At 46.5% G+C, this 22,746-nt stretch overlaps 1 protein-coding gene across 1 annotated transcript; it reads left to right on the forward strand.

Moving 5' to 3' along the window:
* The first annotated feature begins 922 nt into the window (after window positions 1–922).
* Window positions 923–20,352, forward strand: LOC119939503 (C-type lectin domain family 2 member L-like). The gene is made up of 5 exons (XM_038759563.1): window positions 923–1,068; window positions 13,421–13,504; window positions 15,691–15,857; window positions 16,971–17,065; window positions 19,956–20,352. The coding sequence occupies exons 1-5, from the start codon at window positions 969–971 to the stop codon at window positions 20,068–20,070; spliced, it is 561 nt and encodes a 186-aa protein (XP_038615491.1). The 5' UTR covers window positions 923–968; the 3' UTR covers window positions 20,071–20,352.
* Window positions 20,353–22,746: the final 2,394 nt, after the last annotated feature.

Below are 22,746 nucleotides of genomic sequence, written 5' to 3' on the forward strand. Positions count from 1 at the left end.
TATAAAGAGATGTACATAACTCCTGTAGGAGTCGGGATGGAGTTCTTTGGAAGTGGGATTAAGCAGCTGGAGAAGCAGCATGGTTTAGTGGAAAGAGTGTGGGCTTGGGAGTCAGAGGTCATGGGATCTAATCCCTGCTCCGCCACTTATCTGCTGTGTGACTTTGGGCGAATCAGCTTCTCTGTGCCTCAGTTACCTCATCCGTGAAATGGGGATTAAGACTGTGAGAGCCCCACGTGGGACAACCTGATCGCCTTGCATCTACCCAAGCGCTTAGAACAGTGCTTGGCACATAGTAAGTGCTTAACAAATATTATTATTATTATTATTATTATTATTATTATTATTATTATTATTATTATTATGTGATGCAGCAGGGAGGGAAAATAGGGTGAGGGGTGAGAGCCTCCTAAGGCTAACACCTGGTCCCAACAAGCGCGGACAGGAATGGGGGCGGGAAGAGGGGCCATAGATGGAGTGGCGGTGGGATCAGCGTGGCTCAGTGGCAAGAGCCCGGACTTGGGAGCCAGAGGTCATGGGTTCTAATCCCGACTCCGCCACATGTCTGCTGTGTGACCTTGGGCAAGTCACTTAACTTCTCTGGACCTCAGTTACCTCATCTGTAAAATGGGGATTAAGACTGCGAGCCCCACGTGGGACAACCTGATCACCTTGTATCCGCCGCAGAGCTTAGAACAGTGCTTTACATATAGCGCTTAACAAATTAAATCTTTTTTTTTTTCCAGGGAAACCTGCGGGAAAGGGAGACGTGGCCCGAGGGCTTTATTTTTCATTTCGTGGAGGGAAGGGGCGGAGGAACAGGCGGAGAGCCCACACTTCCGAGTTCCGCTGGGTTTGTTCCAACCCCAATCCCCTCTCTTCCCAGAAAATTCCTCCCCACCCCGGTCCCGCCCCCCTCGGATTTGGCAGGAGCGGAGAAGGCAGGGGGGCCGCTGGGCACGGGGGGTATGGTGGACCAGGGCGGGGACCAGGGGGACGAGGGCAGCGCGCTGTCCAGCCAACGTCCAGGGCCGGAGCGGAGTCCGGGAGGAAAGCGCTGCTGGAGGGGTAAGAGACTCGGGGGCCCGGGCCCGACGCCCGCTCCGCGCTCCTCCCACACCCCTCACGGCCTATTTATTGAGCGCTTACTCTGTGCACAGCACTAGACTAAGCGCTTGGGAGAGTACATTACAACAATGCAACAGGCGCTCACAACAGTCTAGAGGGGGAGACGGACATATACGAGGGGGCTGGTCGGTCTGCAGCGTCCGGTACTGGTCAGCCCACAGGGTCCGGTGGGCAGTAGACAACGGAAACAATAACAGTGAATGCATAGAGATAGTCTCACTGATATTATAGCTGTGATCCTGACCTTTCGGATGACAATAAGGCAATATTCAGAATCCAGTTAAAGGATCACACAGGTTATTATGTCCGGCAGGGTCCGATGCTGGGCGATGTGAAGGCCGCGGTCCCGTCCCGGGTGTCCGGATCTTCTGCTCCCCGGAGACCGGGCCCGAGGCTGGGCTTTCCTGGCCGGAATGCCATTCCCCGGGGAATTAAATCGGGCAAGCCCAGAAATCCTGCCCGGCCATGATGACCCACCCCCACGGCCACTGCCCTTATGGCCTGGGAGTAGGAGAAACGGATCAGATCCAACCCAGAGAGGCCCTGCAGTGGGAACAGAAACTGACCAGTGCCTGAGCCCCGCCTTTATTATATTCATGTCTGTCTGCCCCCCTAGACTGTAAACTGGTTATGGGCAGGAAATGTGTCAGTTCTATCGTCCTCTCCCAAGCGCTTAGTACAGTGCTCTGAATACAATGAGCACTCACTAAATACCTTTAACTGGCTGACAGTTAGCAGCTGTTCCTGTACCGATCTTTGGGTGCTGAAGGAAAGCACCAAATCCAGCAGGTGGTAGGCCTAGTGATGACCACTTTAATGTCAGTAACTATGTGGATATGATATGGATATGGATGGATATGATAGCAGTGGGCAACGGGAATAATAAGTGAATAAAAATATAAACCCACGTATTATACCTACAAGGAAAGAAATGTGTTATTTCCCATGTGGCTATACCTGTGATGTAAGTGAAAATGTCAATCGTTACAAGGGATATAGAGCAGTGGAAAACAAAAATAATAATAATAATGGATGCATAGACATATTATCACAGGTATTAAAGCCGTGGTACTAACCTTCCAGATGACAAAAAGGCAATATTCAGAATGTCCTGTAGTTAAAGGATCACACAGCTTATATCCAGTGGTTCCTATAAACAAAATCTTCCCACAGTCAGAAATTGTTGGAGTAATGGTCTGGTCAAACAAACCTTGCCTGGTTCACACAAGTGGAATTATAATAATTGTAGCATTTGTTAGGTGCTTACTATGTGCCAAACACTGTGCTAAGCCTCTGGGGTCATTACAAGATAAGTTAAGACACAGTCCCTGACCCTTTTACAGTGTAAGCAGGAAACAGAGCAGATGTTGCCTCCAAAATTTGTCAGTGAGGAAACTGAGGCACAGAGAAATTAAGTGGCTTGCCCAAGGTCTCACAGCAGACAGATGGTGGAGCTTAAATTAAAACCTTGCTCTCCTGATTCCCAGGCCTGTGGTCATTCCACTAGATCATGCTGCCACTCTGATTATTTATCCAAAATATATGCCATACATACGTACTATTTTTATACTTCGAAGTGAGTGTTTTAGTGGTAAAAGAAGTAGTAATAGTGATAGTAGTAGTGAAAGCAATAATGATGTCTGAGTATAGCAAGAATTCTCAAGTTATGCACAAGGACAAACACTATTTTATAGATTTGTATATCGAAAGTTTAAAAAAAAGTACAGAGGCCAACAATTAATCAATCCATGGTATTTATTGAATGCTTACTCTGTGCAGCACACTATATTAAGTGCTTGGGAGAATACAGTATAATAGCGTTGGTAGACATATTTATTAAGAGAACTTCATTCTAATCTGTTTCCGCCACTTATCTACTATGGGCAGATCTTAGGCATGTCACTTCTCTGTATCTCAGTTACTGTGTGCAAAATGGAGATTAAGACTGTTAGCCTCATATGGGACATAGACTGTTTCCAACCTGATTATCTTGTATCTCTCCCATCACTTACTACAGTTCCTGGCACATAGTAAGCTCTTAACAAATACCATTAAATGGATCAATTATATTTATTGAGCACCTCTTATGTGCAGATCACTGTACTCATAGGATGAAGGAATATGAATTGGCAGAAAGAGTGACTCCAGAGCTGGAGGTTTCTCTTCTTCATGGGGTGAGCACACTGAGAAGAGGAGAGATTAGAGAAGAGGCCTGGAAGAGTCCTTCAACCAGACAGGCCTCCGGGACTCTTGTGCATACCAGAAGGGGTAGAGCTGCAGAACTACCCACCTACCAAACCAATCACTTCCAAAATGTCCTTATTCCACTTAACCTAACTATTCTTCTTATGGAAAAATATTTTCATACACATCAATTGATGGTATTTATTTAGTGCAGAGCATTGTACTAAGCACTTGGGAGAGATCGTAAACACCTTCCCTGCCCCAAATGAGCTTACCTTCTAGAGGAGGAGACAGATATGACTATAAATAAAAGTTACAGATATGTAACTTTGTGGGTCTGAAGGGGGTGGGGATGAATACCACATGCCCAAAGGGTATATAGATCCAAGTACATAGAAGGGAGAGAAACACAGAAGGAAAAGAGGCTTTAAATCAGGGAAGGTCTCTAATAGGAGGTGTGACCTTAATAAGGCTTTTAAAGTGGGAGAATAATGGTCTGATGTATACAGAGGGGGAGGGAATTCCAGGCCAGAAGGAGGAAGTGTGAAAGTGGTCGATGATGAGATAGACGAGATAGGGCAAAGTAAGATGGTGCTAGGGGAGAGAAATGTGCAGACTGGGCTGTAGTTGGAGATCTGTGAGGTAAGGGAGAAGGAGGAGAGCTAATCTGACTGCATGCTTTAAAGGCAGTGCTAGATGGTAGGAAGTTTCTTTTTCTGTGGAGGGGATGGGCAACCACTGGAGGTTCTTGAAAAGTGAAAAGACATGGACTGAATGGATTTTTGGAGAAATGATGTGGGCAGTAAGGTGAAGTAAGGACTGCATTTGGGAGAGACAGAAGGCAGGGGGTCAGCAAAGAGGCTGATTCATAGTTAAGGCAGGATATGACTGCAGAGAAGATGAGAGATCAACGCTGGAGATGTAGACCTGGGAGTCATCCATGAACAGATGGTAGTTGAACCCACGGGAGCGAATGAGTTCTCCAAAGGAGTAGGTTCAGTTAAAGAATAGAAGAAGACCCAGAATTGAGCTTTGAAAGATTTCCACAGTTAGAGGTGGGAAGCAGAGGAGGAGCATGGGAAAGAGACAGAAACGGAAAGGACAGTGCCAGTGAAGTCAAGATTAGATAATGTTCTCAGAAGGAGATGATCCACACTGTCTGAGGCAGCAGAAACATCGAGGAAGAGTACGATGAGGTAGCAGCCAATGAATTTGGCCAGCAGGAGGTCATTGGTGACATTAGAAAGGGCCGTATCCATTGTGTGAAGGGGGGATGAAGCAGAGTACTGGGGGTTGAGGTGATAGTTGGAGGAAATTGGAGTTAGCGGGTGTAAACAATTTTCTTAAGAAGTTTGGAGAGGAATGGTAGGAGAGAAATGGGGTGATAGCTGAAAGGAGCCATGGGGTCAAGGGAGGGTCTTTTTAGGATAGGAGGTGCTTTGGCATGTTTGACAGCCGTGGAGAAGGAGCCATTGGAAAATGAGTAGTTGAAGATGGCAGTCAGGGAAGGAAGAAGGGAGGGGGCAAATGTTTTGATATCAATCAATCAATCAGTCGTATTTATTGAGCGCTTACTGTGTGCAGAGCACTGTACTAAGCGCTTGGGAAGTACAAGTTGGCAACATATAGAGACAGTCCCTACCCAACAGTGGGCTCACAGTCTAAAACGGGGAGACAGAGAACAAAACCGAACATACTAACAAAATAAAATAAATAGAATAGATATGTACAAGTAAAATAAATAAATAAATAGAGTAATAAATATGTACAAACATATATACATATATACAGGTGCTGTGGGGAAGGGAAGGAGGTAAGATGAGGGGGATGGAGAGGGGGACAAGGGGGAGAGGAAGGAAGGGGCTCAGTCTGGGAAGCCCTCCTGGAGGAGGTGAGCTCTCAGTAGGGCCTTGAAGGGAGGAAGAGAGCTAGCTTGGCGGATGGGCAGAGGGAGGGCATTCCAGGCCCGGGGGATGACGTGGGCCGGGGGTCGATGGCGGGACAGGCGAGAACAAGGCACGGTGAGGAGATTAGCGGCAGAGGAGCGGAGGGTACGGGCTCGGCTGGAGAAGGAGAGAAGGGAGGTGGGGTAGGAGGGGGCTGGGAGGGAGGAGTGGAGGACTGGCGCTGGTACAGAGGGATCCTTGGTAGGGGGTGAGGAGGAGTGGTCTTGGTGGGGGAGAGGGAGGGAAAAAGCTGGGTGGGAGAGGGGAAAGGGAAGGTGAGGAATGGGAATGGCAGTTGGGAGCAAGGGAATTGAAAGTTCATGGTGAGGTCAGCAGGGCGAGTGACAGTACAGCGGGGGTTAACAGTTGAGATGCAGAAGCGATAAAACAGTAGCAATGATATAAGTAGGCAATGGCATCACAGGGGGTAAACAATTAACATGCTATGGCAATAATAAAATTGGCAGATAATGATTTCACAAAGAGCAGATACAAACTATTATGTGCTGGAGTAGGGTGGACCTGTTAAGGGGGTCAGGGAGCAGAGATACCTGGGGAGAGGAGTGAACAGCCAACATGGGAGGGCTGAGTAGGTGCCAATGAGGTTGTCGTTAATGTAACTTGGTGATAACAAGGGCCTTTTTCGGGGGGGGAGGGGGGGGGGAGAGAGTCAGTCAGGACCGGACCGGGAAGGGAGGGATGGGGGGCCCTTTAAGGAAGGTCGCTTAAATGAGGTGGGGTGGGTGGAAGCAGGGGGCGTCTATGGGGGTGCCCTGAGGAGAAGAGCCTTCCGGGAACAGCGGGGGCAACGCGGTGTGATGGCAGGCAGGCGGGCGGGCCTCTCGGGAACGGAGTCCCGGGCATCTATGGCGGGCCTCTATGGCGCTCTGAGGAGAGGGTCCTTCTGGGAGCAGCAAGGCCGCTAGGTGTAATGGCGGGCGGGCCTCTCGGGAACGGAGTCTCGGGCGTCTATGGCGGCACGCTCTGAGGAGAGGATCTTTCCGGGAGCAGCAAGGCCGCACGGTGATATGGTGAGAAGGGATGGGGTCAAAAGCACAGGTTGGGGAGGTACTGTATAATGGGAGGCAGGAGATCTCTTGAGATACTGCTGGGAAGGATGGGAGAAGGACATGTTAAGTTTGAGTATCCTGATGACACCTCAAACTAAACATGTCTAAAACAGAACCTCTCGTCTTCCCCTTAAAACCCTGTCCTCTTTCGACTTTCCCATCACTGTAGCCAGCACCACCATCCTCTCTCTGTGCCATGAGCCTGGAGCCTTGGCATTGTCCTTGACTCATCTCTCTCCTTCAACCATCATATCCTTTCTGTCACAACATTGCTAAAATCCACCCTTTCCACTCCATCCTAACTGCTACCTTGCTGGTCCTGTCCTGCCCAGACTGCTGCACCAGCCTCTTTGCTGACCTCTCTGCCTCCTGTCTCTCCCAACTCCAGTCCATAGTTCATTCTGCTGCCCAGATTATTTTCCTGAGAAACTGTTCAGTCCATGTTTCCCCACTCCTCAAGAACCTCCAGTGGTTGCCCATCCACCTCCACATCAAACAGAAATTCCGTACCATTCATTGGTTATAAAGCACTCAGTCACCAAATACAATTGATTGATTAATTATCTCACTGATTTCTTACTACCACCCAGCACTCTCACTTCACTCTTCTAATGCCAACCTACTCACTGTTCCTTGATCTCATCTATCTCACCACCTAGCTTTCACCTACCTCTTTCCTCTGGCCTGGATCTCCTTTCCTCTTCTTATAAGAAAGAAAATCACACTCCTCACCTTCAAAGCCTTGTTAAAATCACATCTCAAAGAGGCCTTCCCCAACTAAATCCTCACATCCTCTCCTCCCACTCCCTTCTGCATCGCCCTTGCCCTTGGATCTGACTTTTCTTGTCTTATGCTGTCGAGTCTTCCATAGTGATGCCATGGACACATCTCTCCCAGAATGCCCCACCTCCACCTGCAATCGTTCTGGTAGTGTATCCATAGAGTTTTCTTGGTAAAAATATGGAAGTGGCTTACAATTGCCACCTTCCACACAGTAAATTTGAGTTTCCACCCTCGACCCTCTCCTGTACCTCTGCTTTCCAGCGCAGGTGAGTTATGGTTCTTGTTAGGTACATACTATGTGCCAAACACTATTCTCATGAGTTTCTCTTTCTGGGATGAAAGATGGGAGGCAAATTTTTTGTTAAGTGAAGCTTGAGATGAAGTACAGTAAAGGAGATCCATGAGGATAATGGGAATGTTCCAAGCTAATATGGCCTAGTAGAAAGATTTGGGGATTAGGAGATGAGAAACATGGTGGGGGGAGGGGTTGTAGGTTCCCTCTGCCACTGGCCCGTTGTGTGACCTTGGGTAAATCACTTAAACTTGCTGGGCCTCAATGTCTCCTGTGAAATAGGGATAGATTGTGATTGTGTGTCTCCTCCTCCCCATCCCCCCTGCCCTACCTCCTTCCCCTTCCCACAGCACTTGTATATATTTGTACGGATTTATTACTCTATTTATTCTACTTGTACATACTGTTCTATTTATTTTGTTAATAATGTGCATAGAGCTTTAATTCTATTTGTTGTGATGATTTTGACACCTGTCTCCATGTTTTGTTTTGTTGTCTGTCTCCCCCTTCTAGACTGTGAGCCCGTTGTTGGGTAGGGACTGTCTCTATATGTTGCTGACTTGTACTTCCCAAGCTCTTAGTACAGTGTTCTTCACACAGTAAGCGCTCAATGAATACAAATGAATGAATGAATGAATAAATACGATTGAATGAATGAATGAATGAGTGAATGACTGCTGTGTGGAACAGGGACTGTGTCAGATTTATTTTGTATCTACCCTACTGCTTAACTTAGTGCTGGCACATAGTAAGAGTTTAGTAAATACTACTACATTAGTAATCTTTAAGAGTCTGAAGTTTTTCTTAAACTATCACCAAGGACTTTTCTGGCTTACTGTGAGGAAACTCCTGAAAAGTATATGAAGCAGGCAGCCGAGTACCTCCAGTCTGTGTGAGAAGTCTAGGGCAGATCAGGATTGCTTAAGAGCAGCATGGCTTAGTGGAAAAAGCATGGGCTTGGCAGTCAGAGGTCATGGATTCTAATCCCGGCTCTGCCACTTGTCAGCTGTGTGACTTTGGGCAAGTCACTTCTCTGTGCCTCAGTTACCTCAACTGAAAATGGGGATTAAGACTGTGAGAGCCCCACGTGGGACAACCTGATAACCTTGTACCTACCCCAGAGCTTAGAACAGTGCTTGGCATCAAATACCATCATTACTATTATTATGACTTGTAGCAAATTGCCTTCCACTTGCTAGCCACTGCCCAAGCTAGGACTGGAATGGATATGCCTCTGCTTGACTCTCCCTCCCATAGTTGAGACTGTTAAAGTACAGGAAAATCTCCAGGTGCAAACCTGTGAGGGGTCTTAGGTTGTACCCCATATTATTAATGAGTAATAATAATAATTGTGGTGTTTGTTAAGCACTTACTCTGTGCCTGGCACTGTACTAAGCGCTGGGGTAGATACAAGCAAATTGTGTTGGACATAGTCCCTGTCCCACATCGGGCTCACAGTCTCAATCCCCATTTTACGGAAGGGGTAACTGAGTCCCAGAGAAGTGAAGTGACTTGCCCAGGGTCACACAGCAGACAAATGGCAGAGCCAGGATGAGAACCCATGGCCTTCTAACTCCCGGGCCCATACTGTATGCACTATGCCATGTGAGCCCTGTGTGGGACAGGGAATGTGTCCAAGCTGACGACCTTGTTACCACCCCAGTGCTCAGCAAAGAGTAAGCGTTTAATAAACTTGTTAGGTAGTGAGAGACACAGCAGAGGCAACAATTCAGAAAGACCTAGGAGAGGCCAAGTTACAGAGAAACACTGAGAAGACAGAGAGACGGATGCTGCTTCCCCTTGGATGATGCTACGTCAGCAGAAGAAGCAGCAGCAACAGCAACTGGAGGAAGTGTTCCCGGGCCAGGCCTGCTGAGAAGGCCAGCTCCAAACTCTAATGCTATTGCCCCTGTGGCTTCTGCTCCCCCAAGACTCCATCCTGCAAGGATTGAACCCCAAAATCTAGAGAGCTGAAGCCAGAAGCTGGGCCGAAGCTGAGTCTCTGTGCCCTGACCTCTGGGCCCTTCTGGGAGCCCCGCCCCGGGGCAATACTCACTTTATTCACCCCACCCTTAGCTTCATATCACTCATAATAATAATAATAATTCTGGAATTTTTTAAGCCCTCTTAGGGTCTCACCTGGAGAGTTTCCAGTTCTCTACCAGTCTCGACTATTGGAAAGAGAGTCAAGCAGAGGCATGAGAAGCAGCGTGGCTCAATACAAAGAGCCCGGGCTTGGGAGTCAGAGGTCATGGGTTCTAATCCCAGCTCTGCTGTTTGTCAGCCGTGTGACTTTGGGCAAGTCACCTCACTTCTCTGGGCCTCAGTTCCCTCATCTGTAAAATGGGATTGAAGACTGTGAACCGCACGTGGGACAACCTGATCACCTTGTATCTACCCCAGCGCTTAGAACAGTGCTTGGCACATAGTGAGCACTTAACAAATACCAATATTATTATTATTATTATTATTATTATTATTATTATTATATCCATTCCATTCCTAGCTTGGACAGTGGCTAGTGAGTGGAAGGCAGTCCGCTACAAGTCAAAACTCACCCGTGCTGGGCAGCAGCGGCATGTTAGAGAGTTGAGGGTGGAGACTAAAGTTTACAGCACGGAAAGCAATGGTAAACCACTTCTGTATTTTTACCAAGAAAACACTATGGATACACTACCAGAATGATTACAGATATGGTGGGGGGCTCTGGGAGAGATGTGTCCATGACATCGCTATGGGTCGGAGACGACTCAACAGCGTAAGACAAGATTTGTTAAGTGCTTATTGTGTGCCAGACATTGTACATATTCCTAATTCATTTTAATATCTGTCTCCCCATCTAGACAGTAAGCTCCTTGTCACAGGGAACGTCTACCAACTCTGTAATGCTGTACTCTGCCAAGAGCTTATAACAGTGCTCTGGACACAGTAAGCACTCAATAAATACAGTTGATCAACTGATTGATAGTCGAAGAGGGACTTGGGGAGTGTGGCACTGGAGAGGAGCTGGGGAGATATTGGGGAGATTTTAGGGGGTTCACACAATGGTTACAATTTATCGATGAAATACTTGGCAGAGTTATCAAGGGCAAGAGGAATGGGGTGACTGAGGGAGGCAGGGGTTTGGGAAGGGAATTAAAAGTCTGTAAAACATCCAACTCTAATGTACTCTCCCAAACACTCAGTACAGTGCTCTGCACAGAGCAAGTGCTCAAAAAATATTGATTGATTGATAATAATAATATTATTGTTATTATTATGGTGCTTGTTAAGCACTTACTTTGTGCCAACCACTGTCCCAAGCACTGGGGTGGATACAAATTAATCGGGTTGGACGTAGTCCCTCTCCCATTTTGGGCTCACACTCTTAATCCCCGTTTTACAGATGAGGTAACTGTGGCCCAGAGAAGTGGAAGTGACTTGCCCACAGTCACACAGTAAACATGTGATGGAGCCAGGATTGAAACCCAGGTCCTTCTGACTCCTAGGCCCATGCCCTAACCACTAAGCCATGCTGCTTCTCATGATTGAGGATTGTAGGCAATAGGGAAGATTGATCCAGACATGGATTGGCATTTTATGATGGTTGTGAGCCACCCGTGACCCAATCCCTGCCCACCCACCATTGCAGAGCAACTGGGGCTTCCAGTGCCTGGCATCCTGCAGGGCTGGGGGAGGTTGTAGCCACCGTCAGTCACAGGCTTCCCAACCTTCTGAAAGTCAGAAAGACCAGCTATCCTCTGGCCAGCATTTGAGAAGATTACAACCCTCATTCTGCTGGATCACTGCTGAAGTGGTGTCATCATGGTCCTTGTGCAAATGACTGTGAGCTTTAGCCAGCTCTCAGAGCTTCACAGCATGCTGATAGGACAACTGAGAATACCATACCATAAATTTCCCAAAACAGTAAGCAGAAAATCTGTGACTACAATTATCCTGACCTGTCTCTGCATGATGCAGTGGGGTGAATCGGCTCCTCCTAGAGAGGTGTGTGTGCATGTGTGTGTGTATATGCATGCACACATCTATCTATATCAGTTGGCTATTGCATCTATTTTATGTTATTTATAACCTTCCTATTGAGCCCTGTTTTCCCATTGTCAAATCCTTTTTGAGGAGTATTCTATTTTGCAAACCACTAGGGACAGTTTATGTATAATATAGATAACTATGCCTCATGATCGCTGCTATTTTTTTTTTGCTGGTATTTGTTAAATGCTTACTGTGTACCAGGCACCATACTGAGCATTGGGGTAGATACAAGACAATCAGTTTGAATGTAGTCCATGTCCCATATGGGGTTTCCAGTCTTAATCCCCATTTTACAGATCAGGTAACTGAGGCACAAAGAATTTAAGTGACCTGCCCGAAGTCACACAGCAGTCAAGTGGTAGATCCAGGATTAGAACCCAGGACCATGCTCTTTCCACTGGGCCATGCTGCTTCTCATGTTCCTCCCACAGAGTAAACATTTACTTGTTGAATTTAGTCCTTTATTTGTCTGTCTTCCATCATTAGATCATGAGCTTCTTGTTGACACGAACTCATTCGCTCCCATGGCTCCAACTATCACCTCTATGTGGATGAAACCCAAATCTACATCTCCAGCCCTAATCTGTCTCCCTCTCTGCAGTCATGCTTTTCCTCCTGGCTTCACAACATCTCTTGTCCTCCCATCACCTCAAGCTTACCATGTCCAAAACAGAACTCCTTATCTTCCCACTGAAACCCTGTCCTTCCCTTCCTGTCTCAAAATCCTGTAATGGTGGCATTATCCTTGACTCCTCCCTCTCATTCAACCCACATATTCAATCCATAACTGAATACTATTGGTCCCACTTTCACAAAATTGCTACAATCCGTCCTTTTCTCTCCACCTAAACTGCTACCACTTTAATAAAATCACTCATCCCGTCCTGCTGGAATTACTGCATCAGCCTCCTTGCTGACCTTCCAGCCTCCTTGCTGACCTCCCAGTCTCCTATCTCTCCCCACTCCAGTCTATACTTCACTCTGCTGCCCAGACAATTTTTCTACAAAAACGTTCAGAACATGTCTCCTCTCTCCTCAAGAAACTCCAGTGGTTGTCCATCCACCTCTACATCAAACATAAACTCCTCACCATTGGCTTTAAAGCACTCAATTACCTTGCCCGCTCCTATCTCACCTTGCTACCCTCCTATTGCAGCCCAGCCTGTACACTTCACTCCTCTAATGCTAACCTTCTCGCTGTACCTCAGTCTCATCTATTTCACCGCCGACCCCTCACCCACATCCTGCCTGGAATGCCCTCCCTCCTCAAATCCAAATTACCATCCCCCTCTTCAAAGTCTTATTGAAGGAAAATCTGTTTAGCCTCCTCTTTCTTCTTCAACTCCCTTTTGCATCCCCCTGACTTGCTCCCTTTGTTCATCTCCCCTCCCAGCTCCACAGCACTTTTGTATATATACTGTAATTTATTTATATTAATATCTTTCTGCCACCCCCGGACTGTAAACTCATTTTGGGCAGGGAATGTATCAGTTAATTGTTGTACTGTACTCTCCCAAGAGCTTAGTACGGTGCTCTGCACACAATAAGCTCTCAGTAAATATGATTGAATGAATATAATAGTCTTTCAGAAGTCCCCTGGGTATTAAACCTAAATGTCAACTCCATGGAGTCATGGAAACACAATGCCTGCAAAAGGGTTTTGAACTGAACTCATAGCCTTGTTTATGCCTGATCTCTGATTAGACTTGAGAGCCTCTGAACAAGATCGGAAAGTCCCCAAATAATGGCTTCTTGGCCTTTCAGCTCTTTAAGGTCAATCCCTCCCAAATTCCCATTCCATTTTCTTGCCTGTAAAATCCCTGCCTGCTTTTCACCTGTGCACTCAAAATGAGAATTGGGCATCTGCATGCTGTCTAGTACAGTGCTGTGCACAAAAAAGCCTGAATGTTTATTGACTGGCCAGAAAAGTGCTCTTGCTTCCTATTCTGCAAGATAAATTCAGAATGATCTTCTCTGTTTTTCAGATGGGACCATTGAACTTAAATGGTACACAATCCTCATTCTGAGCACCACAGGGATTATCCTAATAGTGGTGCTCATTGCTATAGGTGAGTGTTTGGATGAACTTTCACTGTGTTTTCAGACCAAGCTTTAACCAAAGCCGGGAGATGCCTTAGTATGAGGCATAGGCTGGGAGGGTAACGGATAAAACTAGATTTACACCTGTGGTCTTCTGGCTGCTTCCACAGTAGCTTCTGGGGATGACTGGTTATTGGATTCCAGCTATTCCAACATTTTCAAGTTCTTTCCAGTTTGGTTCTGGATCCGCAATCCTGCTGAGCTCTGCTTGAGGGAAGAAGTCAACAGGAAGACTAGTGATTGACAGCTCCTCAAGCATGTGGATCCATTTTATTCCACGCCTTTAATCCCATGGTCACATCTAGTCCTGGATTAAACTTTGTTCATGCAACACTGAGACTGGAGTGTGACATGGCCTTGGTGATTGTAAGAGTTATTGCCAACAGCACCCAGGATCTTCCTACACACACACACACACACACACACATCCTTCATTTTGGAGATTACACTTCAAAAGGGAAATTCCTATCCTGCTCCTGTTGTGCAAGTGGCAGATCATGTCCAAATTATTTTATTGTGGAGCAGGTGAATAAAGCTATAAAGCTAGGGAACTGAAATTAAGAGTTCTCTGGGAAGTATGAGAGACATTGATTAAGGGTAATCATAAATCTGGTTTTGACCCTGAAACAATGATTGATAGAAAAACAGGAATTAAAAGGATGCTGTTAAAACCATTTTCCCATACATATCCAGCACTGTGGAAGGTAAGATTCTCAAACTTGATAAAAAAATATTATGTTAAAGTCTTCCTAAATCTGATGTCCTAGTGTGTGGGAAAAGAGCTCATTTACTTTGACTTCTTCACCCAGATAAATTCATTTCCATGAGAGACAGAAGGAAGATAAATTTGCATCAGATATCAGAATCTCCTTCTGGCTTGCCCCTCCTACCTTATTTTTTTTTATGGCATTTACTATGTGCAAAGCACTGTTTTAAGCGCTGGGGAGATTATAAGGTGATCAGGTTGCCTCATGGGGCCTCACAGTCTTAATCCCATGGGGGGTTTACAATCTTAATCTACTTCTCTGATCTCCTACTACAGCCCAGCCCACACACTCCACTCTTCTAGTGCCGAATTGCCCACTGTGTCCCAGTCTCATCTGTCTCATCACTGACCCATTTCCCACATCCTCTCTCTAGCCTAGAACTCTCTCCCATTCCATATGTACCAAACCTCCACTCTCTCCACCTTCAAAGCGCACATCTACTCCAAGAGGTCTACCCCAATTAAGTCCCCTTTCCCCCAGCTCTCTTTCCCTTCTATGACATCTGTGCAGTTGAATCTGTGACCTTTGAACATTTGACATTTGTCCCACCCTCAGCCCCACAGCACTCATGTACATAGCTATAAATAGTATGTTATAAATTATTTGTATGAATGTCTGTCTCGCCCTCTAGACTGTAAGCTCATTGTGGGCAGGAAACGTTTATACCAACTCTGTTGTATACTCCCAAGTGCTTAGTATAGTGCTCTGCATACAGTAAGTGTTTAACAAATACCATTGATGATGATAATAATAATGATAACTGTGGTATTTGTTAAGCACTTACTTTGTGCCATGCATTCTCCTAAGTGCTGGGATAGATACAAGATAATTGGATTGAACATAGTCCCTGCTTCACATGGGGCTCACAGCCTTAACTCCCATTTTACGGTTGAGGAAACTGAGGCACAGAGAAGTTAAATGATTTGCCTAAGGTGACACAGAGACAGGTGGTAGAGCTGGGATTCAAATGCAGGTCCTCTGATTCCCAGCACAGCTATGCTGGGTGGGTAATGTGAGGTGAATGAGGTGAATGAGCAATGGCAGGAGACCCAATCAGCTACTGGATGGAGAGCTGAAATTGGGAATTGGAAAACAATGAGGGCAGAAGAAAAATCATCTGCTTTGAGATATTGGAAAAACCACTTAACCTCTCTGGACTCCCCATCTGTAAAATAGGGTGATTTTCTGTCACCTTCCATACCTCACCATGTTCTTGAGAGGTCAAAATTGTGTGACAGTATTATGGAAAATAGAAGTGCTCTGTATATTGAAGGTTTTAGGACTCTTATTATTGAGAGGGATTCTGGTTAAGGAACCACTAGTTCCAGCGAGCACATACTTGGACACCCACCTGAGAGCACTGACTATCCTGTTCTTTTATTCCACAGCAAGTAAGACCTGTCCTAAATGTGGAGAAACTTGTCCAGATGGTTGGCTGCAGCTCAGAGAGAAGTGCTACTTATATAATGATAGAAGAAGTAACTGGACCAAGAGCAAGGAATTATGTGAATCCCTAGATGCTCATCTAATTGTGATTGAAAGCCATCAGGAGCTGGTGAGTGTGCCAGGATGGAAAGTGTGAAAAAAAGTTGCCTTCTTGGAAGTAACTTCCATGATCTAAATCTGGTGCGTCTCACCTTGCAGATGTCCCTAAAGTTGGATAAATGAATCCCAAATGCACAACACGTAGTAGGGAATGGCTTCAGTACCTGTTCTCCCTCCCCCATAGACTCTGAGCCCCATGTGGGACAGGGACTATCTCCTATCTGCTTATTTTGTGTATCTTAATGCAGCATTTAGTGCAGTGCTTGGCACATAATATGTGCATAATAAATACCATAATTACTTTTTTATCATTATTCCTAATCAATTTTATATCCTTGGCACTGAAGTAAATATTGTTACTCCTCATTGTACAGCTAAGCCCAGAAAGGTGAAGGTCACATTGTCACATAGGCAGTCAGTGGCAGAGTGGAGACTAAACCCAGGTCATCTGACTTACAGCCCATCATCTTCCTACTAGGCTTAATTGCAGGACATAGTTCCACTGAGACTCAGTGGTTAGAGCACAAGCCAGGGAATCAGAGGACCGTGGTTCTATTCCCAACTCTCCCACTTGACTTTTGTGTGAGCTTGGCATGTCACTTAAATTCTCAGTGCCTATATCAGGCATCTAGATTGATATGTATATAACTGTGAGTGGTGGCTGTTAGGGTGGAAGGGTGGAAGAATGCAGTTTCCTGGAGGAGATGTGCTGACTCCTTGATAGTGTATCCTTCCACTGAGATTGTCAACCCTGATCTGTTCGAGAACAACCTCGCTAGTTTAAGGGACTCCCTGACTGCTCTGACCCCCAGGCCCATGCCTCTATTCAGAGGGCTTCCCAACGATCTACTTGGCCGAATCTCTTTCTGTCTGGGCCATTAGCTGAGGGGACACAATGCCATGATTCCAGCCCGACAAACTAACCTGAGGCAAGGACGATAATTAGGGGTGCATCTCCGTAGCTGAGAGGCCTTCCACATCTGTGTTAATCTTTCCACCCATCTCTTTGGAGAAAGGAGCCCCAAACATCCTAGGACTCTTCTGGAAGAATTCCCATCAGAGAGAACAGTCGAGTCTCTGGAAAAAGGTCTAATTGCAGGATTTCTCCTTCTTTCCGATGCAGTCATTTGTTCAGAAATTCCAGGGTTACTGGATTGGTCTCTACAGGGTAAATGGAGAACTCTGCTGGGTGAATGGAGCCCAACTGAATAAGAGTCTGTAAGTTCCCTTTAACTCTTCTATCTGATGGCCTAAGGGAAGCAGAAAATTTAAAATAAAATTGTGCTCTGAATCAATCAATCATATTTATTGATCATTTACTGTGTGTGCTCTGAATCAAACAATCATATTTATTGATCATTTATACTGTGTGCAGAGCACTGTACTAAACACTTGGGAGAGTACAATATAACAATAATAACAGACACATTCTCTGCCTCCAATGAGCTTACAGTCTAGAAGGAGAGACAGGCATTAATTTGAATACATGAATTATGGATATGTACATGAGTGCTGTGGGACTGGGAAGGGGGGTGATTGAAGGGAGCAAGTCAGGGCGACACAGAAGGGAGTGGAAGAAGAGGAAAGGAGGACATAGTCAGGGAAGAAATGTGGAGATGTGCCTTCAATAAGGCTTTGAAGGCAGGGAGAGTCATCTGTTGGATATGAAGAGGGAGGGCCTTCCAGGCCAGATGTCAAAAAGTGGGTGAGGGGTCAGCAGCAAGATAGACGAGATCATGGTACAATGAGTAGGTTGGCATAACAGGAGCAAAGTGTGCGGGCTGGGTTATAGTAGGAGAGTAGGGAGGTGAGGTAGGAGGGGGCAAGGTGATTGAGTGCTTTAAACCCATAGTAAGGAGTTTCTGTTTGATGTGAAGATGGTTGGGCAACCACTGGAGGTTCTTGTGGAGTGGGGAAACATGACCTGAATGTTTTTGTAGAAAATGATATGGGCAGCAGAGTTTAGTGTGTACTGGAGTGGGAAGAGAGAGGAGGTAGGGAGGTCAGCAAGGAGACTGTTACAGTAATCATGACAGGGTAGGAAAAGTGCTTGGGTTAAAGTGATAGTAGTTTGGATGGAGAGGTAAGGGCAGATTTTAATAGTGCTGTGAAGGTTGAACTTCATATCCCGAATGTACAAAGTTTCCCTCCACCACATGGTCAAATTGGTTTTAGAGAATGGAAAGTTTTGGACATCAAATTGTATTGGTTCAACCTTTACAACATTGATAAAATTTACCCTCTCCTCTCCATCCGAACTGCTAGTACATGAATCCAATCATTCATCCTATCCCACCTGGATTACTCCGTCAACCTCCTCACTGACCTCCCTGCCTCCTGTTTCTCTCCTCTCCCAGTCCATACTTCATTCTGCTGCCCAGATCATTTTTCCAAAGTTTGTTCAGTCCATGTCTCCCCATTACTCAAGAACCTCCAGTGGTTGCCCATCGATTAAACAGAAACTCCTTACCATCGGCTTTAAAACACTCAGTCACCTTGCCCCCTCCTATCTTAACCTTTCTACCTAACAACCCCACCTGCTCACTGCACTTCTACAATACCAACGTATTCACCGTACCTTGATCTCATCTATCTTGCTCTGACTCCTCATCCATGTCCTGCCTCCCACCTGGAACTCTCTCTCCATTCATATCTGACAATCACTCTCCCCACCTACAAAGCAGCAAGGAGCATGGCCTAGTGGCAAGAGAGGGACTTGGGAATCAGAGGTTGTGGGTTCTGATTCCAGCTCCACCACTTGTCTGCTGTGTGACCTTGGGCAAATCATTTCATTTCTCTAGGCTTCAGTTACCTCATCTGCAAAATGGGAATTGAGACTGTGAGCCCCACGTAGGACAACTTGATCCCCTTGTATCTACCCTAGCACTTAGAATGGTACTTGGCACATAGTAAGCACTTATCAAATACCATAATAATAATAATTATTATTATTACAAAGCCTAATTTTTAAAATAATAATAATAATAATAATGGTATTTATTAAGCACTTACTATGTGCAAAGCACTGTTCTAAGCGCTGGGGAGGTTACAAGGTGATCAGGTTGTCCCTCGTGGGGCTCACAGTCTTCATCCCCATTTTCCAGATGAGGTAACTGAGGCACAGAGAAGTGAAGTGACTCGCCCAAAGTCACACAGCTGACAATTGGCAGAGCCGGGATTTGAACCCATGACCTCTGACTCCAAAGCCCGGGCTCTTTCCACTGAGCCACGCTGCTTCTTAACAAATAGTATTTGTTAAGTGTTTACCATGTGACAGGCACAGTCTAAATGCTGGGGTAGGTACAGAGTAATCAGGTTGGGCACAGTCCATGTCCCACATACGGCTCAGTCTTAATCCCCATTTTACAGATGAAATAACTGAAGCACAGAGAAGTGAAGCGATTTGTCCAAGGTCACACAACAGGAAAATGGCAGAGCCAGGATTAGAACCAAGGTCCTTCTGACTCCCAGGCACATGCTTTATCCACTAGGCCACTAAGCCATGCTGCTTCTCTATTAAAATTACATCTCCCATTAAGAGTCCTTCCTCGACTAAACTTTCACTGCCTACCCTTGCACTTGGATTTGTTCCCTTCATTCACCCCACGTTCAGCCCTACAGCACTTCTCTACATATCTGCAAATTATTTTAATGTTTGTCTCCCCCGTCTAGACTGTAAGCTCACTGTGGGCAGGGAACGTCTACCAACTCTGTTATATTGTATTCTTCCAAGCACTTAACACAGTGCTCTGCACACAGTGAATGCTCAATAAGTACAATTGATTGGTTGATAAGCAGTAGACTAAGCCTAGATCACCTTCATTCCTGACTCTTCACCATTCCAATATTTGTTAAATGGGTATGAGATGAAGATTTTTCAATCTCCTACCTGTGCATCTATTCTTTCCAGCTTTTACAAAAGACAAATTATCTCATCTCCACTGTAGTGTCACCTATCTCATCCATGGGCTTAAGCTTGGACCATAGAGTCACAGCCTAATGGGGGCTTCCTCTCCCAAGACACCCCCATTCTCAGCCTAGGCCCATGGGGAGATCTGGGAAAACTGGCTTAGTTCTAACATAGCTCATGTCCTCTTTCTCAATTCAGGTTTCAAGTCACCGATCCTGGAGACTGTGCTTACATTTCTACAAGTAAGATTGCTACAAACGGCTGTGACATAACTAAGCCGTCTCTTTGCAGCATGAACCTGACTGTGACGTGAGGGAGGAAGAGAGTAGAGGTGGGACCAGCTGGAAGCCTATAAACGAGGAGGAGGAAGGTCAGGAGCTCTCTGCTCAGCGCGACTGGGTTTGTTAGCTCCTTCACTAGACTGTGTAAGCTTCTTGTGGGCAAAGATTGTGTCTTCCAACTTTATTCTTCTCTCCCACTCACTTGGAGTGGTGCGCTGTACATGATAACAGCTCAATACATACCACTGACTGACTGGTAGCAGTGAGTCCAGAGTTGTGGTTATGGTATGGAGTGTAAATAAAGGCCTCTTGTGTTTGTGTACAGCTATGTGAGGTGTCTGCGCTGGCTAGCAGGGGAGCTTTGATCTGCTGTTACCAGGTCCTGTCCCTTCAGGGGCTGTCTCACAAAGCTTGGTGACAGATTTGGAGCTGCGATCTGTGGGGTGATGACCACCCAGGGCCTAAGCTGGTGGGTATCCAGCTATAGAACCATTGGGCCTCAAAGATATGGCCCTGGTGACCCATGACAGGCAGTAACTGTGAAGAGAGAAGCATCTTTGGAGGCCACTGAGGGACTGGAGGAGGTAATGGAGAAGCACCGAGCAGAGCAGCTGCTACCCCAACAGGAAATGGCACTGAAGGCTGCACCAGAGGAGATGGAGAAAGGGACACCAACTCTGAGAGGAGGTGAAACAAAGGAGGTGACATACCTCAGTGTTTTCTTCTAGCCTGGAGGTTAGTGTGCTCTTACAAGGAGCGGGGGAGCCTCCATTGGGGGAGGGACATTGGAATGACCCTCCATTCCAAGATGGCTCTAACAGGACTTAATACAGTGCTCTACACATGGTAAGTACTCAGTAAATGTAATTGAATGAATGAATGAACTGGGCCATCAACCACAAGGAGCCTGAAAGCAGGTGGAAGGAGGAGAATGAAATGGGATCTGGGCCCGGGGCAGGTGGAGGGAGTGAGGCTCTGTGCACATCAAGCTGGGATGAGTTTCCACAGTGGCCAGTCCCAGGGGGAACCACGGTGGCAGAACACTCAGAACAGAACCGAAATCAAATGTGGAAGGCCCTGTTGACTGGTGGAGAAATGGGAATATTGATAAAGTGGGGTTCGGTCAGCCCTTCTGGGGGGTTGATGTGTGTGTGAGGGCGGCACCACCATGGTTTGGGCTGTGCAGCCTGTCACAGGAATGAGAAAGATGAGGCTACTTCTGAGCTCCCCAGAGGCCACCAGAAGGGCTCTGGTCTGTATCCAGTGCTGGAAGGGTACAAGGAATCAGACCCTGGGGAAGCAGTCACAGGTCAGCGGATTGGCAAAAGAGAGATAAACGGAGTCCAGGTCAGGGGAGGGTCTCATGGAAGCTGAAGACAGCATCTGGGATTATAAGAGGAAACAGCTGGGGTCCTCGTGGATGAAGGGAGCACCTGCTGGGAACTCTGGTACCCGAAGACCATCAGAGCCCAGGGATGGACTGGAGGATGTTCAGATAGATGGGAGAAGGCCTTTGTAGAGCTGGCCAGGCAACAGCTGATGTCCACTTGATGCAGTGAGCTCAAGGGGAAAGATCCAGAGTAATTAGATCGTGGGAAGGGGGGCAAGACAGGGACTTCTGGCCAGGGGAGACCTGGATAGTCCTAGGGACACCAGGATGGACTCCCTTGACAAAGGCCTCAGACCACAAGGCCCCGGATCCAAACACGCCCAGGTTATACTCTGCTCATAGGCTCTATGTGGCACACACAACTTTACTAACAAGGAGACCAAATTCCTGTGACTGACCACCTGCTATGGCCGGGTTTATGGCCTGCAAGGGCTGACCATGGAAGTCCCCCGAGGCTAGGGACTGGGGAATGGTCCAAAGGGATAGGAGCCTGCTGTGACCATCCTGTGGTGGTAAAGCCTGGGTGCTGGTGTTGTCACAGGATGGGAGCTACACACACATAATGGAGCCCCTCCTCCACTTCCTCCTCCACTCCTCAAACATCTGGCAGTTACCTCACCAACAGCAGCTAAACCAGCTTGCCACCTGACCCCAGCTCAGTGCCACATTCACAGGGTAGATGCCAAGAACATCCTCAGGGACCCTTGCGTGGAGGGAGACTTTCTTATTTCGGTGCCTATGCTTCTATTAATAATTGTGATATTTGGTAAACACTTACTATGGGACAAGCATTCTACTAAGTGCTGGGGTAGATGTAAAATAATCAAGTCCCTCATAGGGCTCACAGTCTCAATAGGAGGGAAAACAGGTATTGAATCCCCATTTTGCAGATGAGGGAACTGAGACACAGAGAAACTAAGTGACTTGCCCAAGGTCTTGCAGCAGATAGGTCACAGAGCTGGGATTAGAACCCAAGTCCTCTGACTTCCAAGCCCTTGAAGCAGCTTGGCCTAGTGGAAACAGCTGTCACCTGGGAGTCAGAAGGATCTGGGTTTTAATCCTGGTTCTGCCAATTCCTTGCTATGTGACTTTGGGCAAGTCACTAAACTTCTCTATGACTCAGTTTTCTCAACTGTAAACTGTAAAATGGTATCTGTACAGCAGATTGTAGCCTCATGCAGGACAGGGACTGTGTCTGACCAAATTAATTTGTACCTACCCCAGTACTTAAGGTTTAATAATAATGGCATTTGTTAAGCACTTGCTAAGTGCTGCAAGGCACTGTACTCATCTCTGGGGTGGATACAAGCAATTCAGT

The sequence above is a fragment of the Tachyglossus aculeatus genome, chromosome 17 (assembly GCF_015852505.1).
Source record: "Tachyglossus aculeatus isolate mTacAcu1 chromosome 17, mTacAcu1.pri, whole genome shotgun sequence".
Lineage (NCBI taxonomy): Eukaryota > Metazoa > Chordata > Mammalia > Monotremata > Tachyglossidae > Tachyglossus > Tachyglossus aculeatus.

Excerpts from the sequence above, each read along its gene's own strand:
- LOC119939503 (XM_038759563.1), top strand. The coding sequence starts at position 969 with ATGGTGGACCAGGGCGGGGACCAGGGGGACGAGGGCAGCGCGCTGTCC. Across the intron at positions 15,858-16,970 it reads TTGAAAGCCATCAGGAGCTG|TCATTTGTTCAGAAATTCCA; the intron begins GTGAGTGTGCCA and ends TTTCCGATGCAG. Across the intron at positions 17,066-19,955 it reads GCCCAACTGAATAAGAGTCT|GTTTCAAGTCACCGATCCTG; the intron begins GTAAGTTCCCTT and ends TTCTCAATTCAG.